At 55.7% G+C, this 22,198-nt stretch overlaps 2 protein-coding genes across 5 annotated transcripts in view; both read right to left on the bottom strand.

Annotated features, from left to right (window-relative positions):
- Positions 1-922: 922 nt before the first annotated feature.
- TMEM82 (transmembrane protein 82) lies at positions 923-2,753 on the bottom strand. Its single transcript, XM_026089881.1, has 6 exons — positions 2,511-2,753; positions 2,364-2,436; positions 2,025-2,199; positions 1,527-1,935; positions 1,095-1,273; positions 923-1,003 (listed from the first exon to the last, which is right to left on the bottom strand). The coding sequence occupies exons 1-6, from the start codon at positions 2,749-2,751 to the stop codon at positions 923-925; spliced, it is 1,158 nt and encodes a 385-aa protein (XP_025945666.1). The 5' UTR covers positions 2,752-2,753.
- Positions 2,754-4,055: 1,302 nt separating this feature from the next.
- PLEKHM2 (pleckstrin homology and RUN domain containing M2) overlaps positions 4,056-22,198 on the bottom strand; it is a 31,250-nt gene continuing 13,107 nt past the window's right edge. Inside the window, exons 2-21 of one of the 4 annotated variants that reach the window (XM_026089902.1) lie at positions 19,818-19,924; positions 19,509-19,618; positions 18,256-18,355; positions 17,769-17,856; positions 17,025-17,211; positions 14,976-15,104; positions 14,519-14,578; positions 11,726-11,960; positions 9,917-10,702; positions 9,535-9,604; positions 9,329-9,419; positions 9,064-9,128; positions 8,765-8,853; positions 7,908-8,040; positions 7,629-7,819; positions 7,323-7,388; positions 6,593-6,752; positions 6,135-6,314; positions 5,925-6,041; positions 4,056-5,303 (exon numbers count right to left, since the gene is read on the bottom strand). In XM_026089902.1, the coding sequence (XP_025945687.1) occupies positions 5,166-5,303; positions 5,925-6,041; positions 6,135-6,314; positions 6,593-6,752; positions 7,323-7,388; positions 7,629-7,819; positions 7,908-8,040; positions 8,765-8,853; positions 9,064-9,128; positions 9,329-9,419; positions 9,535-9,604; positions 9,917-10,702; positions 11,726-11,960; positions 14,519-14,578; positions 14,976-15,104; positions 17,025-17,211; positions 17,769-17,856; positions 18,256-18,355; positions 19,509-19,618; positions 19,818-19,924 (3,102 nt within the window). In that variant the 3' untranslated portion in view covers positions 4,056-5,165. Of the gene's footprint in view, positions 5,304-5,924; positions 6,042-6,134; positions 6,315-6,592; positions 6,753-7,322; positions 7,389-7,584; positions 7,820-7,907; positions 8,041-8,764; positions 8,854-9,063; positions 9,129-9,328; positions 9,420-9,534; positions 9,605-9,916; positions 10,703-11,725; positions 11,961-14,518; positions 14,579-14,975; positions 15,105-17,024; positions 17,212-17,768; positions 17,857-18,255; positions 18,356-19,508; positions 19,619-19,817; positions 19,925-22,198 lie in introns of those variants that run through there. The other 3 variants (XM_026089903.1, XM_026089904.1, XM_026089905.1) reach the window with 3 other exon arrangements.

The following is a 22,198-nucleotide window of genomic DNA, read 5'->3' as shown; positions in this document are numbered from 1 at the left end:
CCTCCTCCCTCCTTCCTCCCCGCCTGCCCCACAGCCGCCGCTTCCCATGCGGGGGGCCCGGGGCTGCTCCATGCACCCTAGGGTGCCCCATGGCCCTAGGGGTGCCCCCTATTCCCTCAGGGTGCCCCGTGCACCCCTGGTTGCCCCATGGGTCCAAGGGTGCCCCATGCACCTCAGGGTGCCCCATGGGTCCAAGGGTGCCCCATGGGTCCCCATGCACCCCAGGCAGCCCCACGGCCCTAGGGGTGACCCATGCACCCCTCAGGGTGCCTGACGTGCCCTGGGGTACCTCATGCACCCTTCCGGGGTGCCCCATGGGCCCTGACCCCTCTCCCACCCCCCCACTGGGGCTCCCAGGGCTTCATCTCCCCAAATGCCAAGGCTGAAGCCGAGCCCCAGGGTGGTGGGGAAACTGAGGCCCCGAGGCCCCGCAGCAAAGCCCCTCTCTGGGCTCGAGGCCAGCCGGGAAAACAGCATGGGGCCRAGCCGGAAAGGGGAGGAAAAGCCCACGGTGGCCCTGCTGGCCTCACCGGGGGCACCCCGGGCCGCTTGCACCCCCCTCACCCAGCCCCAGAGGCTCCGAACCGGCAGCGACTGTTGATTTGGGATTAAGATGGCTCATCCGGGCTCTGATGCCCCATTCCCMCGGCGCTCCGGCCCAGCTCACTCTCCTGGGGCATTTGCTGGAAATACTTTATTTCCTGCAGTTTTGAAGCCATGGCTCTGGCCCCGTGGGGACGAGGGAGCAAAACTTCCCGTCCTGGGTGACCGCCAAGTCCCAGCCCGCGCGCGAGACCCCACAGGGGCTCTAGACCATGAGTGGGAAGGGAAGGATTTGGGGGGGCGGCCGCGTTTCGGGCCACCGGGAGACACCACCCCCATTTTCTTCTGCCCGTTCGGTCCCCAGCAGTGCTCTCCGCTCTCAGGACGCTGTCTCCGAGCCAGACTGCTGGGAAGAGGTCTCCGGTGATGCAGAAAGCTCTCCCCACTGCTGGGCCAAATCCTGCAGAGGAGAAAGCCCCAAAGGCAGCTGGGGCGAGTGAGGCAGCCCCTCACCCTGGGGTCAGGGCTGCTGCCGGGGAAGCATATCTCACCTGCTGACGGCAGATGTCCAGCATGACACCGGCCCGGAGTAGGCACCAGATCTCGCCCACCAGTGACACCAGGACGCCGAAGATGTCCATCCAGTGGCCCACAGTGAGCAGGAGGATGAGGAGGCCGCCCATCCTCACGAAGACCGTCTGGTAGACAGGTGGGCCCTGCTTCTGCTCCTCTGTTGGTGACCATGGTGGTGGCAGCGTCACTGGGGCCTGGTGGCACCCGATTGCTCCCTACGTCCTCCTGGGGACGCCCCGAGACACCCTACAAGGATATCTCCAAGGCGTGGTGGGGACAACCCACCCCGTGGTCCTCCAAAACCACGGCCCTGCAGAAAGCGGCTGGCCATGCTCTGCAAGCCACRGCGCCCCCCCCAAAAGCATTTTTTCTGCCCCAAACCGCTGTGCCCCCTCCACCCCCGGCCTCACCTTGCATGTAGACCACCAGCAGCGCGTAGCAGATGGTGAGCGGCGTCCAGAAGCGCGCCGCCTCCGCCGGGCCCAGGAAATCCCGGTTGAGCAGGGCCACGGCGGCCAGGTCGGCCACGGCGAAGGCCACGGCCAGCGCCCGGCGCAGCAGCCCCGGGATGCTGTGGCCGGAGGCGAGCAGGGCGATGCAGACGCCGCAGTAGCGGGCCCGGCTGTGCAGCTCGTAGAGGGTGCAGACGTGGCGTGCCAGGCGCCGGGCGGCCRCCGCCAGCAGCCCTGCCAGCCCGGCAGCCAGCAGCAGGTTGCACGTGGCATGCGGCGCCCCGTCGAGCAAGAAGCCGAGGCCGCAGCAGACGCCGCAGCCCAGCGAGTACTGGCACAGCAGGTAGAGCTGGCTGCTGGGGCCACCCTGCGGGAAACGAGGGGCCCCGAAGGGTGCCATAAGCCGGCTGGCCCGCCTGCCTCGGTTTCCCCCATCCCAGCCGGCGCCCCGCTCACCTTGCCGTGGGAGAGGAGGGCGGAGGCAGCCCGCAGGGAAAACTCCAGGGCCACCAGTGCGGCCACTCGGGACCCCACGGCGGCCAGCATGGCCGTGAGCAGGGGCACGTGCAGGGCGTCCAGCAGCCACCACTGCGCCCGGAGCGCCTCCTTCTGTGCCTGCCGCTCCGGGTTGCTGCCGACAGGGAAGGAAAAACTCAGTGGAGCCAGGGAGGAAGAGGAGGGTGCAAACAGCCACCCCATGGCACCCCAGAACTGCCTGGGGCACCCCTCGCCGGCAGCAAGGGCACCTTCGGGGGTACCACAAGCAGATCCRGGGAGGCAGGGCGAGACGCTTACTTGGAGCACTGGACGTAGAGATAAACCTTCATGAGGCTGCAGAGGACTGACACGGCGCAGGCACCCACCAGCCCTGCGGGAGGGAGGCAGCGAGAGGGTCAGCAGCGCCCCGGGGCGCCCGCTGGCCACTCGCCGCTAGGCTCTCACCTTGCAGGAGCCCATCCAGCAGCGCCCAGCCCCAGGCCAAGCCGGGCAAAGCCGGCAGCCAGGAGCCCAGGGAAAACATTTTCGGCGGCCACTGGCTCAGCCGGCTCAAAGGTCCACAGGGCGGAGGCTGATGGAGGGAGTCGCGGGCTGGTAAATCATTGCCCGGCTGTGGGGAGGCGGGTGCAGCCTGGTTGGGAACAGCTGAGCTAAAAAAGCAGCTCAGGGCCCCCCGGAGAGGCATGAAATGAGGAGGAGGAGGAGGAGGAGGCTGTCGCCGTGCCAGGAGCACTATGAGCATCCCTCCCGGGATGGAGCATTTCGCTGCTGAGCGCGGGGCCGGATCCGGCATGCCCGGCCTGACGCTCAACCCCGGGAGAAAAACCCCGGCACCGCTTCGCCCTCCCTCCCCGCAATCCCCTCCTGGCTTTGAGCCCTGCTTGCTCACCTGGTGCCCTGCTGACGGAGGCCCCCCTCCCCCAAAAAACAAGGAAAACACCCAGGTGGTGGGAAGAGCCCGGCCAGCAAGAAAAAAAGGCTGTTTCAGCAAAAAGAACAAAAGGAAATAAAAATAATTTGTAAAAAAAAATCACATTTCAGGAGCTCGGCTCGGACGGTGCCTGCTGGGGTTAACGCTGAGGGCTGTGCAGTTCAGCACACTTGTGGCTGGCGGAGGGGAGGCTGCAGCCCTTAAGCCGGCCCCTGCTTTTTTTGGGGGGGGGGGGTTTGCGGCCGTTTGCCCCCACATCAGCCCCTCGCCGGGTTACCTTGGGCTCTGCTTTCAAAGCGCTTTGAAATCGGATACTCCCAGGCCAAAAGGCAGCGGCGGCTGCTGTTACGCCACCTCCTTGGCTCTCCCATTCCTATTTTTAGGGCAGCCGCTTTCCCACTCCCAGGAAAAACAAGACCCTTCTGGACTCAGTCAGTGAAAAAAAGGCAGAACTGCCCTGTTTGCTCTGGAAAAATCCCTAAATGTGGCTCCGTAGGGTCTCTGTGCCCACGGGGACGCTGCGTGGGGCTCCCAAATTCTCTCTTGGGGCTGTAAATGCCTCAGCCCAAGCCCGAAGGGTGCCGGGGGCAGCCTCGTGCTGCCCGAGCTGGCAGGGAAGGTGCCTACGTGCCAGCTGCCACCCGACTCCGGGAGGAACCAGACACTGCCCGGGGCTGATTGCGGGAGCCAGCTCTCCGCGGAGGCGAGGGAGGCCCCGGAGTGCTGCAGGTCCCACGTTGCACTCTGTTATTCCTTATCTAGACTGGGAATACCTCTCAGCGCCAGGGACAAACCGGCAGGGATAACCATCGCTCGTGAGCACGCGGCTAACTACGGTCTGCAAACGTGCCTCCCTGCACGCTTAAAGGCTCTCAAGTTTCCCAACGGCCTGGGCCATCCATCATCTTCCTCGCCAGCTCCAGCATCCCCCTCTGCTCCGGCCTGAGCATTTCATCCTCCAAAGGGTCCAAGAAACGGCTGGGAAATCACAAGCCAGGGAGGAAATGCAGCCCCCAGTGCGAAAATTCATATGGCCAGAGCTGAGTTACCAATGAATATTTATTTGGGGAGGGGGGGAAAGGAAGCAGATGTATATACATATACATTCGGTCACATACGTTTTCTCCCCCAAAAAAGGCCCCATGAACATATATTACAGAAGGTGGTCTCCAGATCCTTTTTAAAAGCTCCAACTATGCCCTAGTCTGCAGAGGGCAACGGGGACGGGGCCGGTACGGGCGCAGGGAATGGCTCTGCAACCCGCTGGCCCCCGCTCCTCGTTCCCCTCTCGCGGGTGTTAAATTAAGTGAGTGAAGAGCTCCGGACATGCCTCTCGGCCGGTTTCATGGCAGCCGTGTGATATCCCTTAGGCCCCCTCTTCCCTCTGCCTTACGGGGGCTGGATTGAACGCGCCGAACCGTGCCCGCGACCTTGCCACTCAGCCTCGTTGATGGGCCGGTGCACAGCACTGCGCAATGGCCGGACACACGTGTGTGGTGAGTGTGCCCTGGGCAGAGACATGCTCTTGCGGTGAGGTCTCCCTGCGTGCATCCGCGGGGAAGGCAGAGGCGAAGCGGTGCCGTACTCGGTGATTGTATTAGCAAGGGTAAAACATGCGCGGTAGCTATTTAGGCTTCCAGTCTTGTCACGTCCACCACCTACCTTGTTCTAAAATGAACAACTAGTCAGTCCCAGCGCGGGATGCCCAGGCGCAGCCATGCTCCTGCCTGAAACCAGGGGACCACCCCAACCCCAGCCCACCCCTCTCCCACCCTCATCACTTGTAGGATGTTTTTTCTTGACAGGCAGCTTGTCCAGAGGCAGCTGGGTGACGCAGGAGGGTCTGTACAACGAAAGCGGCCTCCGCTGGCCTTGTCTCCATCGCGGTGAAGCATCCACCTGTCCCCGCGGAAGTGGCAGCGCGCGGGTGACCTGCCGCAGGCATGCTACACGCCCCCGGCGCGGCGGAGAGCACGGCCAGGGGCCCACGTCCGCAGGCACGCTCCAGGCGGGTACCGTGTGATGGCAGGAGGATCTGGGGTGCCAGCTGGCCCCAGGGCAGCCGGATACAGGTGCCAGGCCTTGTGCAGCGGCGGGAGCATGCTCGCTCGCGCTCTCTCCCAAAACAGCCGGGGTCGTCCTGTCAGCCATCCTTCCCCCTGCTGGGGTTAACACCACGGGTCCCGCTCGGCTCGTCCACGGCACAGGCTGTCACTGCGCTGCCAGGCGCTGTTGATGAGGCTCTGAGCGTCTTCGCATTTCTTCTTGACGGCAGCGTCTAGGATAGCCTTGTGCAGAAGATCTACCTGAAATGCGGATGCCGGACAGTCATGCTGCCGTAGCCCTGGGACAAACTACACTTTCTTCTCCCTCTTGTTACAAAACCACCTCAAGCACCACCTCAAACAGCCGCGAAAGTCCCCTTGCGTTATCAGTCCTGGTGACAGAGGGGGACAGGGCTGTCCCAGGCTCCTCCCCGCTCCCTTTGCCAGCCCTGCGGGATAGATGTCCTCCCTGGCCGGTCTTGCTGGGGGACTCACACTGGCTCCCCCCTCCAAATCCAACATCCCACGTCACATCTGATGCCTCACCAGAGGAAGAAAAGGAGGCTCAAGCCACGCTGCATTCACTCCATGAGCCTCCCCCTGGTCTTTACCTGGTCATTCCCCCTCAGTACTATCTCCCATCCCCTCTGCACTTCACACCTGGTAGTTGAGGGATGGTGGGAACTGCCTTGGCCAACCTGTCTGCCATGGTTATACAGACGCAGAGGAGCTTTGCAGCTCACTGCTCTCCGTGGGAAGACCAGGCAGCTGGGTTGGCCCCACGTCTGGGCAAGGAAAAGCTGTTGCCCCCTTTCTCAGAGCATGCTGGTCCCATTTGCCCTGTGACTCCAGGAGGGGTGTGACGCAGCCTCACRCGCTCACCTGGTAGATGTTTTTCCACGCAGCGTTCAGCGCCGAGAGGAACCTCTCCAGTTCTGTAGTGCAACTAAAATAGAGGACCCAGGGGGGCAGGAACTGTTTACGGTCCTGAGCAAACTCCTAAAAACCAAGGGAGAAGCCCAAGGGGGTTAGCACAGCAGCTGCAGCCCAGGCCGGGCCCAGCCAGGCTCCACCCCAATACACCACACTCACTAGGATACAGTACTCCTTGCCAGCCTCCGTGGAGACGGTGGTGATATCTGTCAGCTCCATGGTGCCCAGTGAGCGGAAGAAGCTTGTCTGGCAGTCTTCGTGGCAGGTGAAGGCCTTCTCATCCGTCAGCACGAGGCAGCAGGGGACACAAGGTGTGGGGGCAACACCCTGGGGGATTACCTGCACGGGTGGGAAAGGGGACTTAAAACCCAGCATGAAGGAGCCCCTCTCCATGGATGTCCCATGCCTTGGCGAGGAGAAGCCCTTCTTCTGGCTCGCAGGGAAACTCTGCCCCTGTTAGCCGGCCCTCAATCATCACTCCCAGGTCCTTTCTGCAGCTCCACACTGACTGCTCCCACCTCAGGGAGCTCAATCTCTGTGACTCCCTGTCCCATGATGGGAAGGACCACGGGAAGGCTGAGCCCCAAGGCAGGCTCTGGGTGAAGGAGGGTGCTCACCCCTTTGGAGACGGCCTGGCAGAAGTACTGCATCCAGTCTGCCATGTCGGCCTCATTGTCGGCGCTCAGCTCCAGGGAGGGCCGGTCCGTCAGGATCACCTGGAAGGAGTGGGGCCGGTCGGTGGTGTTGGAGCGCCGGCATCCCCCGCACTGCTCACCGCTGGGAGAGAGGGGGAGGGTGGAGATCAGTGGGGGAGAACAGGACAGACCAGCTAGCGCTATCCTGTTAACAGCCCCCATCTCCATCTGCCCTCCCTGCACTGTACATCGCTCCCCTTTCCCCACCAGGACTAGTTTCCCATCTGCCTTTAGTGGCTGGAGCTGATCCCCAGCACCCCATGCGGTTGCTCCAAGAATGGCCCCATCTCTGCACATCATGGTGGAGTGGTAGTTGGACATGGTGGGTTTGCAGCGGTCTCCCAGTGTGGTTCTTGGAGGATGATTCGTGCCCTATCAGAGGCCAATTCCCCATCAGAGGGTCAGCTTGGCATGCAAAATCTGCGAGGAAATGAACCCATCTCCACAATGGGCTTGGAGCCAAATCAAATGAGTGTCTATGCCCAGCCAGGAGTGAGCAGGGAGTTGTTACCCAGGCACTGACATACAAACATCCTGCAGCATGGACTAGGTCATGATCAGCCCCAAAACACCTAGAGGAGCTCTGATCCCCAGATCTCAATGAGCCCTCCCAAGTCTGCTACCTCCCAGGCCGCTACCTCCCAGTACTTACCCCATGTTGATGGAGAGCAGAGGGGTGACATCTGTGCGGTCGGGGTACTGGTACAAGATTCCGTTGCTGCCATTGGGGGGAAGATGAGAGACACAGTCAGTAACCGGAGTCAGCTCAGCTCTGATGACCATGCAAACATCCTGCAGCTACTCCCGCCCTGCCCTCTGCACACACAGCCCTGCGGGAGTGTGATCCTGCTGCCAGTGGCCAAGACTGGGGGCTTCATCTCCAGTTCCCAGGTGGCCCCTCCAGGTCCCAGGACCTTCTGCGATGTCCTTTCCACAGCCCTGTGGCTCACAGCCCCACCTGAGCACCACGAAGCAGGTCTTCCACTGCTCTTTGCCCAGGTATGAGGTCCCCGCCTTGTAGTGCAGGATGCCGTCCTTTGTGACCGTGTTTTCGGCAGAGGCGTAGCTGTTGGGAGCAGGTCCCAGCGCCTCATCCATGGGGTCCTCCCAGTGGACAAGGCCATAGAAACGCACGACCACGTCACAGGCCTGTGAGAGACAGGCAGAGAATTGAACAGGCGAGATTCTCCCATGAGTCTCCACCACATTTAGTGATGGCTGGAGTATCCCACCTCACCTCGCACTTGGACTCCTGGGCCACAAACTTCGCAAGCGCCAGTTTCTCCATGGTGGCGTCTGTGAGGATACTGGGGTAAGGGGGCTCCCGGCACCCTTTGATCATGGCTGACTTCAAGGAGACCAGGAAGAACCTGAGAAGGAGACAGAGATCTCCGATGAGGCCAGGGCCTGATCCTGTACCAGGAGAGCTGGGGTGCCAAAAGGGCTTCCTCTGGATGTGGGGCTCAACCCTGGGGACCCACTTTTTAGACTGAAGGGTCTAGAAATGAACCCACAGTCCAAAGGCAACAGGGACTACAAAGTCTGAACTCCAGGAAGGAGCTGGGTGACCTGTGAACCGAAAGAGCACACTGGGAGATGGACACCCATCCCCAACACAAGATGACAGTGTGACCATACAGGCCCTCAGGAGGCACAGGTCACCTCCTTGAGCTGACAACATAAAGAAAGACCTGGGGACTTGCTGTGGGACCTTGAAACTCAAGACCTGAGACCTTGAAACTCAAGACCTCATCCCTGCTCATCACAAGGCACACAAGGTCTGCATAGCTCAGTGGCCTGAGGCTGCCAGCCATGAGGGAGACACCAGGGACTGCAGTGTATTTCCAGGGAAGCCTCTGCAGTACTTCGGCTGATTTTTAACTTTTAGTACTGCTCAAAGCACTTCTAGCTGTCTGCAGAGTTCAGTGGGTGGCATCAAACCAAACCTCAAACCCCCACTGGCTGCAGGAAAGCGAGGGGCTGTCACTGGAGTTTCTCGCATTTCCCAAATCATGACGGGAGTCCAAGGCGCTGGCCAGAGGCCCTGCATGCCTGAAGAAAAGGGCCACGGTTTGCCGCATGGTCCCTGCTTACTCTGTGAGGGCCACGTCTGCAGTGTCGAGCAGGAACTGCTTCCTCCGATTGGTGCACACCAGAGTCACCGTCTGCTGATCCAGCCCAACCTGCGCCACACAAGGCGGGTTAAGGAGTGGGACAGGGAACAAAGTTTTGCCAAACTTTGCAGAAAGCCCCCGTGGTACCACCATGAGGCTCTTGACCCTTCTGCAACCAAAGAGATGAGGCCTGATCTCCCCAACACCCACTAGTTCCCTCCTGCTCCTCCCAGGACAGCTGACCTTCAGCCTGGCTGCTCTAACCCAGCCTGCACTCACCGAAATATAGTCCAGCTCATTATAGGAAACAGCCTCCTCCACCATGTACGGCTTCTCCGCTGCCCCTGGCACAGACACAAAGAGCTGCGTGAAAGGGGGGAAAACAGCCCAAAGCTGCCCAAATCCAGGCTGCAAGCCATGAATCACACAACCCTTGCTCCCCTTGGCTTTCCAGCCCTCCAAGGGGTCAAATCCTTGCTAAACAAGAGTCCTGCAGGCTATTACAGCAGTCCGCACAAGCCCAGAGGCCATCGGGAAGGGGTACCTTTCCGGATCAGATACACATAGCAATCCGTCAGCAGGACGTAGATGAGCTGAAGGTTCCCCTCCATGTGCCCGGTGCTCATTCGGATCATCTGTGTGGAGAGAGAGAAAAGAAAAGAGCTCTTAGGCCACGGCCAAGGCAGGCACGCAGCCCAGGCCTCTGTGGGAGAGCAGCCTGGGGCACCCACCCAGGTGTGACTGCCTTACCCTGAACAACTGCTCCTCATTCTCCCGAAAGACGTGGATCATCAGCAGTAGGAGATGGTTGTTATCCACCCTGTGGAGACAGAGAGCAGGAAGAAGCTGAAAGACAGGACAGAGAGACATGGCGCAGAGGAGGGCCCAGGAAGGGCAATCCCATTCCTTATTGAACCTGTCCTTGTTTAGGGCACCTGTTGGCCCCCAAGACCTTCTCCTGACCATCACCCCTTGAGCATCACCTTCATCCTGGAAAAGGATGGACTTTGCCCACCAAACTGAGGATAACGGGAAAAGCACTCACTCAAGCATCAGGGCTGTTTTGTTTGGAAGACGCTCTCTGTGCTCCCACAAGGACCCTGTGAGCTGAGTTGAGCTAAGCCAGCCTCACCTGAACTCAGAAGGGTGGGTCAGCTCTGAAGGACTGCCCTGACCTTCCTCCACACCAGAGTCCTCGGCACTGCTCAGGGAAGGGCTGGGCTGCTCTTTCTTCAGCTCGCAGACAGCCTCTGGGTTGGTGGTTTCTGTGTGGCCAGTTTGGGGTTCATCAGCCGCTCCTCCAGACTCTTCTACTGCCCCAACTGCTTTTCCCTCTCTGCTTTCTTCTTGTTCAGGAGCCTCAAGGCTACCAGAAACATGTGGCGGTTGGCCAGACCCTGGAGCGTCATGGTGGCCACCACTTGGTGCAGGAGTGTTTGGACTCTCAACGGTAAAGCGGTAGAAGTCCATGGGGGCCGAAATCCCCTCACTAAGGTCGCCAGAGGATGATCCATCTGGAGTCTCCCCTGGCGTGCCGGTCCGAAAGGACTGCCCGGGGCGCTCGAGCGGGGCGTTCCAGCTGCTGGGATCCAGTTGCCCGTTCAGCCTGTCCATCACCTTGCTCAGCGGCTGCCCCACGCTCTCCATGGACGTGTCCTTCATCTCGGGGATGCGCAAAGCCAGCTGGCTGAGGGCAGAGCGCTCACTGCTCTCTTCTGGCCCAGCCGGGCTTGGTTCACCACCCGGAGGGGCAGGACCATCGTCTCCCTGCGGGTCATCTCTGTCACTCAGTCCGTTCACACCACTATCTCCACCGGCCTGCTGGGTGCTGGCCTCAGGCACTGTGGGCGCAGGGGTGTTCACCGGTTCCTCCAGCTTTGCTTTTTTCTTCTTGCCCGCTTTCTTCCTCTTGGCTAACCTGCACATTGAGAGACCAACAAAGACGTCACTCGTCTTTACCTGCTTAGATTTTTGCAATACAGAAAGGGGGTCCCATCCTGCCCCAACAACCTTCTTGTGGGGTTATCCCTAGTGCAGAGAAATTCTCCTACCAGGAACATTATTCGATGCCACCTCTCTAACCAGAGCCAGGCTTCCCCAGGCTCTGTGCCAACCATTTTAAGAAAGGCAGAAAAAACACAGCACACGGAGACAGTTTCCACCCATCCAGAAGAGCAAAGAGGTGTCTTCCACTGGACAGAACAACTTGAGTCTCCTTTGGCTGCAAAGAGGATCACAAAGGGATGTGGAGCAAAACTGGCATGGGAGAAATCACTGTTTGAGAGCAGGATGCTGGGAAGGAAGAAGTTTTCCTGGAGAGAGAAGAGGATGGGGGAATGCCATGTCTCTGGCTGCCAGAAGAGGGAGATGCAGCCTGGAGCTCGCTCCAGCCAAACAGTGTACTGAGAACCCGATTGCGGAAGTGTTCAGACCGCCAGCTCCCAAGGCGCCGAACTGCTGCCAGGTCACTTGGCACCATGGCCCTCCCATTTAGGAAGCGAGCACAGCACTCCCCTTTCTGCTGGAGAGCAGGGCAGAGATCTCTTCTCTGTGCCTCCAGGCTACCAGGAAAAAAATAGGGCGCGAGGGCAAAGCACAGGCCTGCTGGGCTGGTTTTGGGGTGCCCCACCCCTGAGGCCTTGGGCACAAGCAGACACAGTTTTCTGCTCTTTGTCTGGGTTTAGGAGCTCCTAGGGACCCCCAAGGCTGCAAGGAGTCAGACGCAGGCCAACAGGTCTGCAGGCACATCTCCCTCAACGAGTTTAGCCACAGCTCATCGACAAACAACAGGAAAGAGGGGAGAGGAGATCTGAGAGCCAAGGTCTCTGCAAATCTGCCACCAGCTGGAGAAAGCTTAAAACAAAAAGCACACGGCTTCCTTTCAGCTTTTTGATACAGACTGCTGGGCAGATTTATGCCGTCCCAGCAGCTCTGTCCCTACCTGATGACCTCCAGCTCTGTGCAGCTCTCGGACTGGTCTGTTCCTTCAGGGGTGGCTTCAGCCTTCTCCTGGGAAGCTGTGTGCACCGGTGTGTTCTCAGTGGAGGACAGTGCATCGGCTTTCTCCTCGTTGAAGGGGTTGTAGCGCTGTGTGGGGCTCTTCACAGAGGCCTTGCTGCCATTTGCCTCTGAGGCGGTGGAGTGTGGGCAGCTGAGCGTATCCGTGAGGTCTCCATCTGGCAAAGACAAGAGCAGAGAAGCAGGGTTAACATCAGATGTTGCCACCAGCCCAGGAACCCCTGTAAGAGCTGGATGTTAAATCAAGCAAAGCGGCGCGCTGGGGGCTCAGGGCCAGGCACTAAGTGGTCATAGTACTGCTTGCAGAGCACTATCGTCCCACCTCCAGGGACTCCTGCAGACACCAGGCTCTTTGCAAGGGGGACAGAGAGGCCAGCGGGCAAACCAGCGTCGCTCTGCGTTTTGCACCCATTGCGATTAAGAAAAGGTCTGGAAACAAAAGCTCAGACGGCTCAGTTGCCCAGGAGCCTGCACATGGATTAAGAAATAGAGGCAGCATCCCTGCATAGGAACTGATGGGTCTCGGGGCCACAGTGCTCCTTGACGAGACGACAGTCGCTGGCAGGAGAAACGCGCAGGGGGAACTAGACGGAAATAGCTGCACCTACCATGAAATCAGGCTCACGAGGTCGAGCTGCCATCGGTCCTTGTCTCCTCAGGGTCTGAACTCTAGATATGCGCCCAAGCCCTGGGGGCAGGCTCCCATCCCAGTGGTCCCCTGCAGCCCCCCATAGAGTGGAGGCAGGGAGATGAGCAGCATTTTACCCTGAACGGCTGCACAGGCACTATCAGAAACCCGTTGCCCTGTTCCCTGAAACGGGGGGACAACAGGGGAAGGCCCGGGGCCAGGAGAGCTGCAAGGACACTGTGCTTGGAGAGGGGGTCCTGCATCGCTCCATGCTACCTTCTCCCTGGTCCTAGGAAGATGCTTGCTTGCCTAGAAGGGCAATAACAGAGCCGCTCCGTAAAGCGATGATCCTTGCGAAGCACTTTACAGAGCCAGCTGCTTTGCCCTGTTTGCCCAGCACACACCAGGGACTGGAAGTAGGAAAGGAGGATGCAGCATTCACCAGGGGCAGAGGAGAGCAGGCTGCACAGGCAGGTTCTAGCACAACTCACCTGGCCTGTGTTAGTCTTAACAGAGAAAAAGAGCAGCAGAAAAGGGCTGTAGGAGTCATGCTCAGTTATCTGTCCACAAAGTCAAGGTTAAAGGAAGGTTATCCCCTGCCCTTCTCTTCTCCAACACTGTTCATTTCCAAAGGCAACGAGAAAACGCTTGGTAGGCAGTGAACCCCCTACTGAACAAAACGACTCCCCTGGGAGATCAATACGGGAGTGTACGTTTTGCATAGAAAAATGAAACTGCTCATAAAATCTCATAAAGGCAGTTCTGTGAAGGCCTATTTCAAAACAGTGCTTTGTTCCTGCTGAAATGCTGGCCCCGCAGTGCAGAGGGTGTGAACTGTAGCAAGTCCAATCAGTTGGACTTCCAGTGTCCAAATTGACAGAGAGGGAAAATGAAATGTTTATAAAGCTAATTCAGCCAGCTAGCCTGTATTACCAGAAAAAAGTCTGTTATTTTGCCTAAACTCTAGTTGTTTTTGTAGAGACAAAAAAACTTGGTCCAAAATACAGTATTTTACCCCAAATGCATCTGCTAAAAATAGGGAATGGCAAAAACTTCCTTAACCTCTTGCTCCATGTATAAATGGCAAGGAATGCATCAGTACTGCCTGCTGTCACCTACTCAGGAGCTCAGAGACAACCCAAGTCCTCTTCTGACTGACAAGGGAAACCGGCACCGCTGCCTTGGGGAGTTCACCGGCCCTTGCCCCCACTGCGGGGAAGAGTGGCTGCAACACGCCAGGCTGCTTCATCCCAGCCTTTCCCAGGCGGATCGGGAGAGCAAGTGCTCCGGGAGCTGCAGCAGAAGAAAAATCCCATCCCCTCCCTGAGCTTTGCAATATTTGCCCGTGATTGCAGTACGAAGGGTGCAGCTGGTGACAGCCTAGCTACTCACGCTGTGATGTGACAATAAAAACATCTCTGTGTGTGGGGTAAGAAAGAAGATGAGAGGGAGCATGTTAGAGCCTGAGAGCCATCCACATGGAATTCAGGCAGAACTTCCCCAAATATTTAGGTGATACTGGCCGAAGCAATTCAGACTGAAGGCTCTGTCCAGCTTTTAGTTACAAAGGCATGGGTGTATTTCCTCCGGGGGTAAAGCAGAGAGATCTCCTACTCCTGTGACATACACAGGGTACGCAGGCTGCCCATGGAGGAAGGAGAACAAATTCCTCTAACATGGGCACACGCACTTGGCTCTAAAAACCAGATGTAGCTGAACCGCACTCGAAATTTCAGCCTTGCATGTCTGCTACGCAGAGTGCCAGGGCAGTCGAGCACACATGTCTAGAAGACAGAGAGCCATTGCCAGAGGCAGGAGAAGAGTCTCTCTGCTCCAGGACGTCTGGCCAGGGGAGCATGTCTGCATATTCTGGGAGTCGGGAAAAATTCTGTGTGTGGTCTCACTGGAGATGAGACGCACAAGCTCCCCGTTAGGGGAATCTTTTTGTTTCTTTTCTGCCTTTACTGAATTCCATCAAGATGTGGTGTTTGCTGGTTAAGAAATGAATTGGGGAGCATGCAGCAAGCTTCAGGATGGCAGCAATGCAGACAGAAAACCAAAAGGTTGTAACACATGAGTATGTCCCACCTTCCCAGTCTCTGCTGGGCATGGACTGCATTGCTGGAAAGACATCTCCAAAATCATAATCTACAAAAATGAGGGATAAAACTCAGGATTAGAAATACAAGTAGTGGGGAGGTATGGGGGACAGGGGAGCGTGTGATCGGCAAGACTGGGGAGGGAGACAGTAGGGGAGAGAAATGAAACAATTTTCCATTGGTATCTGAAACGCATGAGAAAATAGTTAGGGAACATGGATGCAAATGGGAACCAGCTGCACGATGGTTGTTACTGCTAGATGTTTGCATTGTGGGAGCTACAACAGGACCAGTGAAGGATAAAGCCCCATTATGTGAGTTGCTGGAAAGCTAAAGTGGTGTCATCCAGTGCTTGTGTATCCAACCCCACCATTGATCTAATCAGGGAACCTCTTTGGGAAGCAGTTTCAGCTCTCTGTGCCTCAGTTTCCCCACTTCACACTTACCTCCCACGGGTACTGTGACGTTTGACTCATTAATGTTTGTAAAGCCAGGGGTCTGATTAAGGGGAAAAACTTGTCCTCTGAGCTTAAAATCCCAAACTCCATCTACATTCCCAGGGTAGCAAGATGCTCCTGTTAAAACGATGAGCAGTGAAATAGTTAATGAAGTGAAAGGGCATGGGAAGGCTGCAGAGACCCCGCTGAGACAAACAGGGAGAACGGCAGCAATGCCTTCCCTACAGGGATCTGACACGGCCGCCTTCCTGGTCCCACAACTGGGGACGGGGTTTCTATGTCCCCTCTATGCATGGGGAAACTGAGACACAGATCACAGCCACTGCCCGGACACAGGGAATAACGGATGACGATGCCAAAACCGGAATCTAGCTCCAAAACCTCTTGGATCCCTGCTCCAAACCCTTCTTTTCTTGAGCACATCAAACTGCTGTCCTCCAGCAGTTATGTCTCCAGACAGGCTGGAGAGCGTACCCCAACCCCAGTGACACCACTTGCCCAATTGATACAGAGAGGTAGGAGACGTGCTGGCACCGGGACATGTTCTGCTGATGGAGGAACAGGAAAACAAGCCAGGAGGTGCAGCATGCAGTGAAACAGCTGCTTTTGCCAAGCCTCTGGGGACAGAGGAGCTTCCTCCCCTGACCTTTACTGCTGGGCTCCTTGTGCTGTTTCCAACTTACCTAAGATGCTGCCAACAGGCTGGTCATGCCAAGGGATTTGGGGGTTCGCTGGGAAGGGCAGGGGACGCATAGGACTTTGGCACGTAAAGAACCATCATGGTGTGACACGTCAGTGAGAGGCAGCTGCTCTGCGCACCTTGGCAAACCACGATGCCTCACCGCTCTCCCCCTGACGGCAAACGGCTCTGAACCATTTCACACTTGCAGCATGAGCACAGGCACCACGGATGAGCCCAAAGCAGTGCTGTGTGTCACAGCTAAAATGTGCTAAAATGGTGCTAATGCCCACCCCTGCATCTGCATCTTGCTTCCCTGGCTGTTCCTTCTCAATGTCTTTAAGGACCACAGTTTCTATCTCGCAAAGAATGGACGACCAGCTAATTTTGGTGATGAAAGGCAGCCTGTTACTTCCAGGTTGGGCAGACCCTTGTCTCRGGGGAAACCTGTCTGTATGCGGACTCAGTCCTGAATTCATTGCATCCAATTAACACATTGCCGCATCTATTTCAGAGCCTCTTGATCTTGCTTCATTGAAACTGCCTCCAAAAAGAAACCTGCCGAATGTATTCTGGATTAAGAACAACAGCAGTAGAGCTGTTTCATCATGTGAACATGCTTCATGCAGCATAAGAGGTCCCTGCTCCAGCCTGGAGTGGGGTAAGGGGGCAGACATAAGGCAGATTTCTTCTTAGTTCATCAGGAACAACACCCAGCACAGACAAGCCCTCTCTGATACGGATAAGGAAAGTCCAACAACTTATCAGGCTGCTCAAGATAAGATGCATGAAGAATAAAAATAGCATCTCTGAGAGGACTGGCTGCCTCTTCCTCAGACTGCAGTCATGGAGGAAAGACTTTGGAAACTATTCCCCACCGTCTCCAGCATATATGGACCTCTGGACTGCAGAACAAGCACTTAAAAAAGGTCCTCTGCAGCCCTGTGTACCTGCACTTAAATGGGGGAATCATGCTCAGATATGGGCCCAGCTTTCTTTCCATGCGGAAATTTCACCAGTTCTTGCTAAACACATGCTCCAGCATGGAAATGGGGCCTGATGAACTGGCATAGGAAGTTCTCCTCTCCCTGTCTCAGATAAAGGGGGTGTCTGCAGCTTAAATTATAACGCAGCACTGCCCTCTCATTTCCGCTGGCTGCACCTCCCAATGGAAGAGGTTCAAAGCCAAACTTCTGGGTCTCTCTTTGGTCTCCTCTGGCCTGTCGTTTGCTACATCATTCGGCCTCTTGCCTGGCCAACAGCTCAGCCAATAGGGGTATGGGAACACGCAGCACTGACTTTGCAGCTCTAATTGCATCCCTTTCCGAAAATCCCCTCTGCCCTCCAAGGCTGCTTACCTTCGCTGGATGGAGCAATGGCGCTGTCATCCCATTCCAGGTTGGTGGAGGTGACCGAGTTGAAGGAGTTGAGAGACAGGCTGTCTGAGCCATGCACTGAGCTGGGCAGGCGGTCCTCAAAGTCCAGCAGGTACTGAGGTTTGTAGTAATCTGGCATGTATGGTGCCAGATCCAGGTAAGGAGCATCCTGCAGAGAAAAGGGCACGGAGTGAGTCAAGCTCTGAGTCACCGCACACTGTTATGACAGCTCAGTCCAAACAACGGCACTGCCCTTGAATGCCCTCCGATTGCCCATTTCTGCTGCCTGCCACAAGAAACCCAGCAGCTCCCTCCTCTCACACTGCGACACTGAGGGTTAGCCAGCGGCTTTGCGCGCACCTCTGTCTGCCTGGAGGGATGCCAGCACTTGGTACTGCACCTGCAGAGCTCGCCTCCCTTTTATCCCCACCAACATGCCCCACATCCAGCTGCCCCACACCTGCCTTGCACATCTTCTGGACAGAGCCAGACCTGCACTGAGAAATAACTGAGCAATAGGAATAAATCCCATTGCTGGATCTTCACAGAGTCTAGCCTGGAGCCTTTCCTACAAGTGAGAGCTTCACATTTTCAGCTGAATGGGAGGAAGGTCGACAAGGTGTCTTGGACCAAGCAGTGAGATCTGTGGCACCCAGGACCCCGCCCCGCTCTGCATACCTGCTATCCCAGGGCCAAGACAGCTAGATAAAAAATACTGCCCCTCACCAGGTCCAAGTCAAAGCGGATGAACTCCAGCCCAGACACCAGTGTTAAGAACAAGGTCAGATGATCGTGACTGCAAACTAGGGCGTTCCTGCAACGTGGAGAATACAGAAGAGCTTTAGAGGAGTGGGAAAGAGAAGAAACAGCTACAARCACCCTTCTGTTTTCTTAGTCTTGGTGGCGTGTCCCTGAGCCATGGTGTAAACAGCCCCAGACCTCAGCAGCTTCTTGAAAAACACAGAAGAATATAAACTGTACATCTGGGATTGGGAGTAAAAGCAGTAAATAGAAAAGATGCTTGCAGGCCCTCTTATAGGACAGTGCCTCCACGTCCGGGACCCTTGAAATGATCATGCAGCACCTCTGCAAAACCCACAAGGAAAGATCAGACCCTGATCAACTACTTGTTCCCCACTGGCAAAATAGGGCTTGCTTCTGAAAAGGAGGGATACCAACACAAGTCCAAATGAGAATAAGCTGGGATACTCACTTGACATAGTACTTGTGCAGCAGGCTTAGATTCTCCTGAAACAGCCTCAAATAGCTCTCCAAAGAGTTTTCGTTGAGGGCTAGGTACAGCCATGCCCGGCCTAAAAACAAAGCAGCAGAGAGATTTATCTGTAGGGAAATGCCAGAAAACAGGGGCAAGCCTGGAAATAATCACAAATCCATTAAAAAAATATAAGATTATTCATTTGCGTTCATTTGAGGGGAGCAACTGACTGCTGGGAAAATCTGTGGGAAAAACACCAGAGGGAAATGAATGGGTAGATTCATGGTCTGGAGTGGGAGTAAGGATAAGAGACTGCGATAGCCGACTGAGAGAGAGACACATGAGTGTGTCCTTACAGTGTGTTGGAACCTGCTGGCATTTTCAACAGGGACCAGAAGACAGGAAAGATAGAGGGAAAAATCACTCTAAATCAGTGTAGATGCAATTTGGGATATTACACGAAGGCTGGTGCAGAGAGAGGTGACGGTGGAGTCTGTGCTCAGCTCCGTTCTCACCGGTACTCGGGAGCTGAAGGATGTTGGGATAATCGGGCAGAGAGGAGGAGGTCTCTGGGCACTGCTCAGTGCCAAAAGCAGCCTTGGTGGTCCCAAGCATCCGCTACTGGCGATTCACAGCAGGGTAAAAGAAGCATCAGGCAGACAATGACTACAGCAAGACGTTCTGGGGCGAGATAGGTGATATGCCCCTGCATCCCATCTGCCAGAAACCCTTCTCAAAAGCACTCCTCAGGTGATTGCTTCGGTTTCACAGCAGCAGAAGCATGGCTAGGTCTCTGACTTCTCAGCACCTGGTCCTGAGATATGGTGCAAACCCTGGAAATGGCTGAGACACACAGCAGACAGGCCCAGTGTGGCTTCTTCAGGCTGTGTTTGAGGTCTGCTGTTAAGATCCAGACAAGTGCTGAGTTTCTAGCTGCAGATCTGGGCACCCAAATGCAGACTTGGGGGCATCTTGCTTGCAACTGGCAACTGTGATTGTTGAGTTTTAATCTTCAGAAGGACGGTGTTCCGCCTTGGCTCTGTAATTTTAGCGCTACCATGTAGACTCCCATCTCCCTGGTCCGAAAAAGGCAAGCTGGACCCAGCACTGAGCTGCCTGCTAACCCTCCAGGTCTGCCTGGAGCCCCAGCCCCCGAACGTGCGGCCAGCACAACCTGCCTGGGTCTCCTGCTGGATGTCCCCAAGCCAACATTTGTCGTCAAAGCCAGGGCAGTGTCTGCAAATACTCACTGCGCCCCAGGTTGGTGGCCACATGCTGAAGCACTTCTATCTGTTTGAYGGCTTCCCGGCGGGTGAAGTGAACAACCAGCACCCAGTAGCCTGAGGAAAGATCTTGCAGCCTGGAAGAAAAGAGGCCCAGAAGAGGGTTAAGCAAAGGCTTCTTTATCCCCATCCCAATTATTCCTTAGATGGCTTCCCCATGCTGAGGCAGGCCCCAGCAACAGGCTACGGACTTGTCTACAGGCAAAGCATGGTGAAAAGCAACTAAGAGTCCACAGGAAAATCCGGTGGGCCCAAAATATGTTGGGCTGCACTCACCCGTAGAGCAGAGCATGGTCCAGATGTTCACAGAGCCGCTGCAGGACCTTGTCATGGTTCCTGATGGCCGGTGTCTCATCTTCGCAGGCAGCAAAGTAGCTCTGCAGCTGCAAATGGAAGAGACAGGATGGCTGAAACAGCTCTCTAAAGCCTGCTGAGGAAGCAGTTGGAGACGCCTGCACACTCACAACTGACATTTTAAACAGCATTTGTAACTCTCAGCTTGCTAAATCGTGACACAAGTTACCTTTAGGGTGTAGCAATTGGTTTTAACAGGACTCTAAAGGCAGTAACATACAAGGAGAACTTCACTCACAGAGATTCATGCACATTTCAGAGACTAACCAGCACAAGCAACTTCCCCGTTCGCTGGGCAGACGGGCTGCCCAGCCTTCTCCTTTAGAGCTAACACTATGACAGGGTTTTTGGTAGTTCTTCCACAGCAGTTTAGCCTGTCGCAAAGCAGTTCAGAACAGAGACAAATCAGGGCTCTGGACTCTGTTTCCGGCTCTGCCACTGACAAGTCCCCTCCTAGGTCTCCAGGTCCTGCCTGTGAAGCTCTGGACCGCAAGAGACTTTGTTTCCGGGTATAAATGATTCTCCAAATCCAGCAAAAGGGGAGACACAGAGGTTTCCTCGTTATGAGCAGCTTAAGTAAACACTGTGATGCTGGATATTGATACTAGACAGCTCAGAGCTGCTCCAGTCCTCGCAGCCTTTCGAATACAAGCTGATAAGGATTGCCTGGCTCAGGGCTTTCAGACAGTGCCACGTCTTCACGTTGCTAAAGGAGGAGCTGTCTCTGCTAGCTCCTTGCTTCTGTAAAGTGGGACAATCGATCCCGGTGTGGATCAGCAGCAGTTTGCAAGCTGTCAGAYGAGGCAAAGGGGCAGAAAGAGGAGATCAGAGACTCGAAGGGTGCCGAGGCAAAGCCCAGGCCTCAGGCAGGTGCAGGTAACATTGGAAACATGTAAATATGGGACAACGGCAGCCCGATTCATCCAGAGTCATTTGTCTCTGCTGGGGTGAGGCTACATCGCTGCTAGGGCATTACATCATGTAGTTGCTGCTTTCTGAAAAATCAGGACAGCTTGACTCATCCTTGACTCATCCTCGGTTAACCCGTTCGCAGCTGCAAGAGGCTGGTAAAGTCAGCTCTGAAGTTAGGGCTGGCACTGTAACCTGCTCCCAACCAAGTCTTGAAGGCTCGACAGAGTGTAAATTGTTTTTCTGCTTCTGCCAAAATCACTCGCTAGAAATCCTAGAAATCCCCTTACACCCAAATCCTATTTCCCCTCCTGGCTGACCCACGGGACTTCTTCTGTTCCCGGAGCTTAGAGATCTATTTAGGTTCCCGTCTTGCACACACTTCGCATTCAGGCAGGGAGGTTACTCTCCCAGGATGTAATCTCAACTCTATATACCACCTTTATCGCTCTGGTTGGAGGCAAGTGAGCATGGCTCAGCTGAGCCACGACAACACATCACCCAAACACGAATTTCATGACCTTATATGTCTTTGCCAAGCCTCACCAGTCAACATGTTAGATTTAAAAAATAAAGCCTGCACAGAAAAATGTGTTATCCTTTCCAAGCCATGGGTTTCTATCCAGAAATCATGGGCTGCTCTAAGAACAAACAACCTTGAACTTGGAAACTTTTCCATGCCCCGAAGATCAAGCGAACACATTAGTTAAAGGTACTGGGAATTCACCCTGGAAGGAAAATTGGGGCCTTTGCACATTAGTACAAGGTTTACTCCTCTCCTGTGTGTCTGCTCGCAACCTACGGGCCTGCCAGATGCTTCAGCAGCGCGCCAGTGTGACTTCCCTCCTCGTCCCTCTTCCAAGAGCAACACTTGGAAAACGTTTCCAGGCAAGGGCTCTAGCATGACCCCTCCATGCTCATAATTTTTTCTAGGAATACCTAGTGCAGAGTCTTCCTACCCTGATCCGAACAGAAGTCAGCAATATCCTTGTTTCATATCTTCCCAGCGACAAAGACAACTTGTGCCTAGTTCCTGAGAGCGCACGAGACAGCAAAACATAACCTGTATCGACTATCGCGGAGCAGTGATTCAATCTAGCTGGTACCTGACGTCAGGCTCATACCATTTAAAGCTTTCGTGTCACCAAAGTAAGCCCTGTTGTGCTATAGCTATCAGCAACACCTTAGTACTTATCTGGGCAAAATATCGGATAAGAGCAAAGATACTGTAGAATCCATATAATTACAGCCAAGTTCTGCATTTAACGAATCATGYTTATACACTGTAAAACGTGACTGTATTGTGTTTGTTGAGTCTGACCTGCCTCCCTAAGCCAGAAACTGTTTTCTCTTCTTGAATTACTACTACAACCAGAAAAACTCTTTGAGGAAAT

The sequence above is a fragment of the Apteryx rowi genome, unplaced genomic scaffold (assembly GCF_003343035.1).
Source record: "Apteryx rowi isolate R43461 unplaced genomic scaffold, aptRow1 scaffold_835, whole genome shotgun sequence".
NCBI classification, from domain to species: domain Eukaryota; kingdom Metazoa; phylum Chordata; class Aves; order Apterygiformes; family Apterygidae; genus Apteryx; species Apteryx rowi.
Note: the sequence above shows the minus strand (reverse complement) of the source record. Positions and strands in the feature narration are given on the sequence as shown.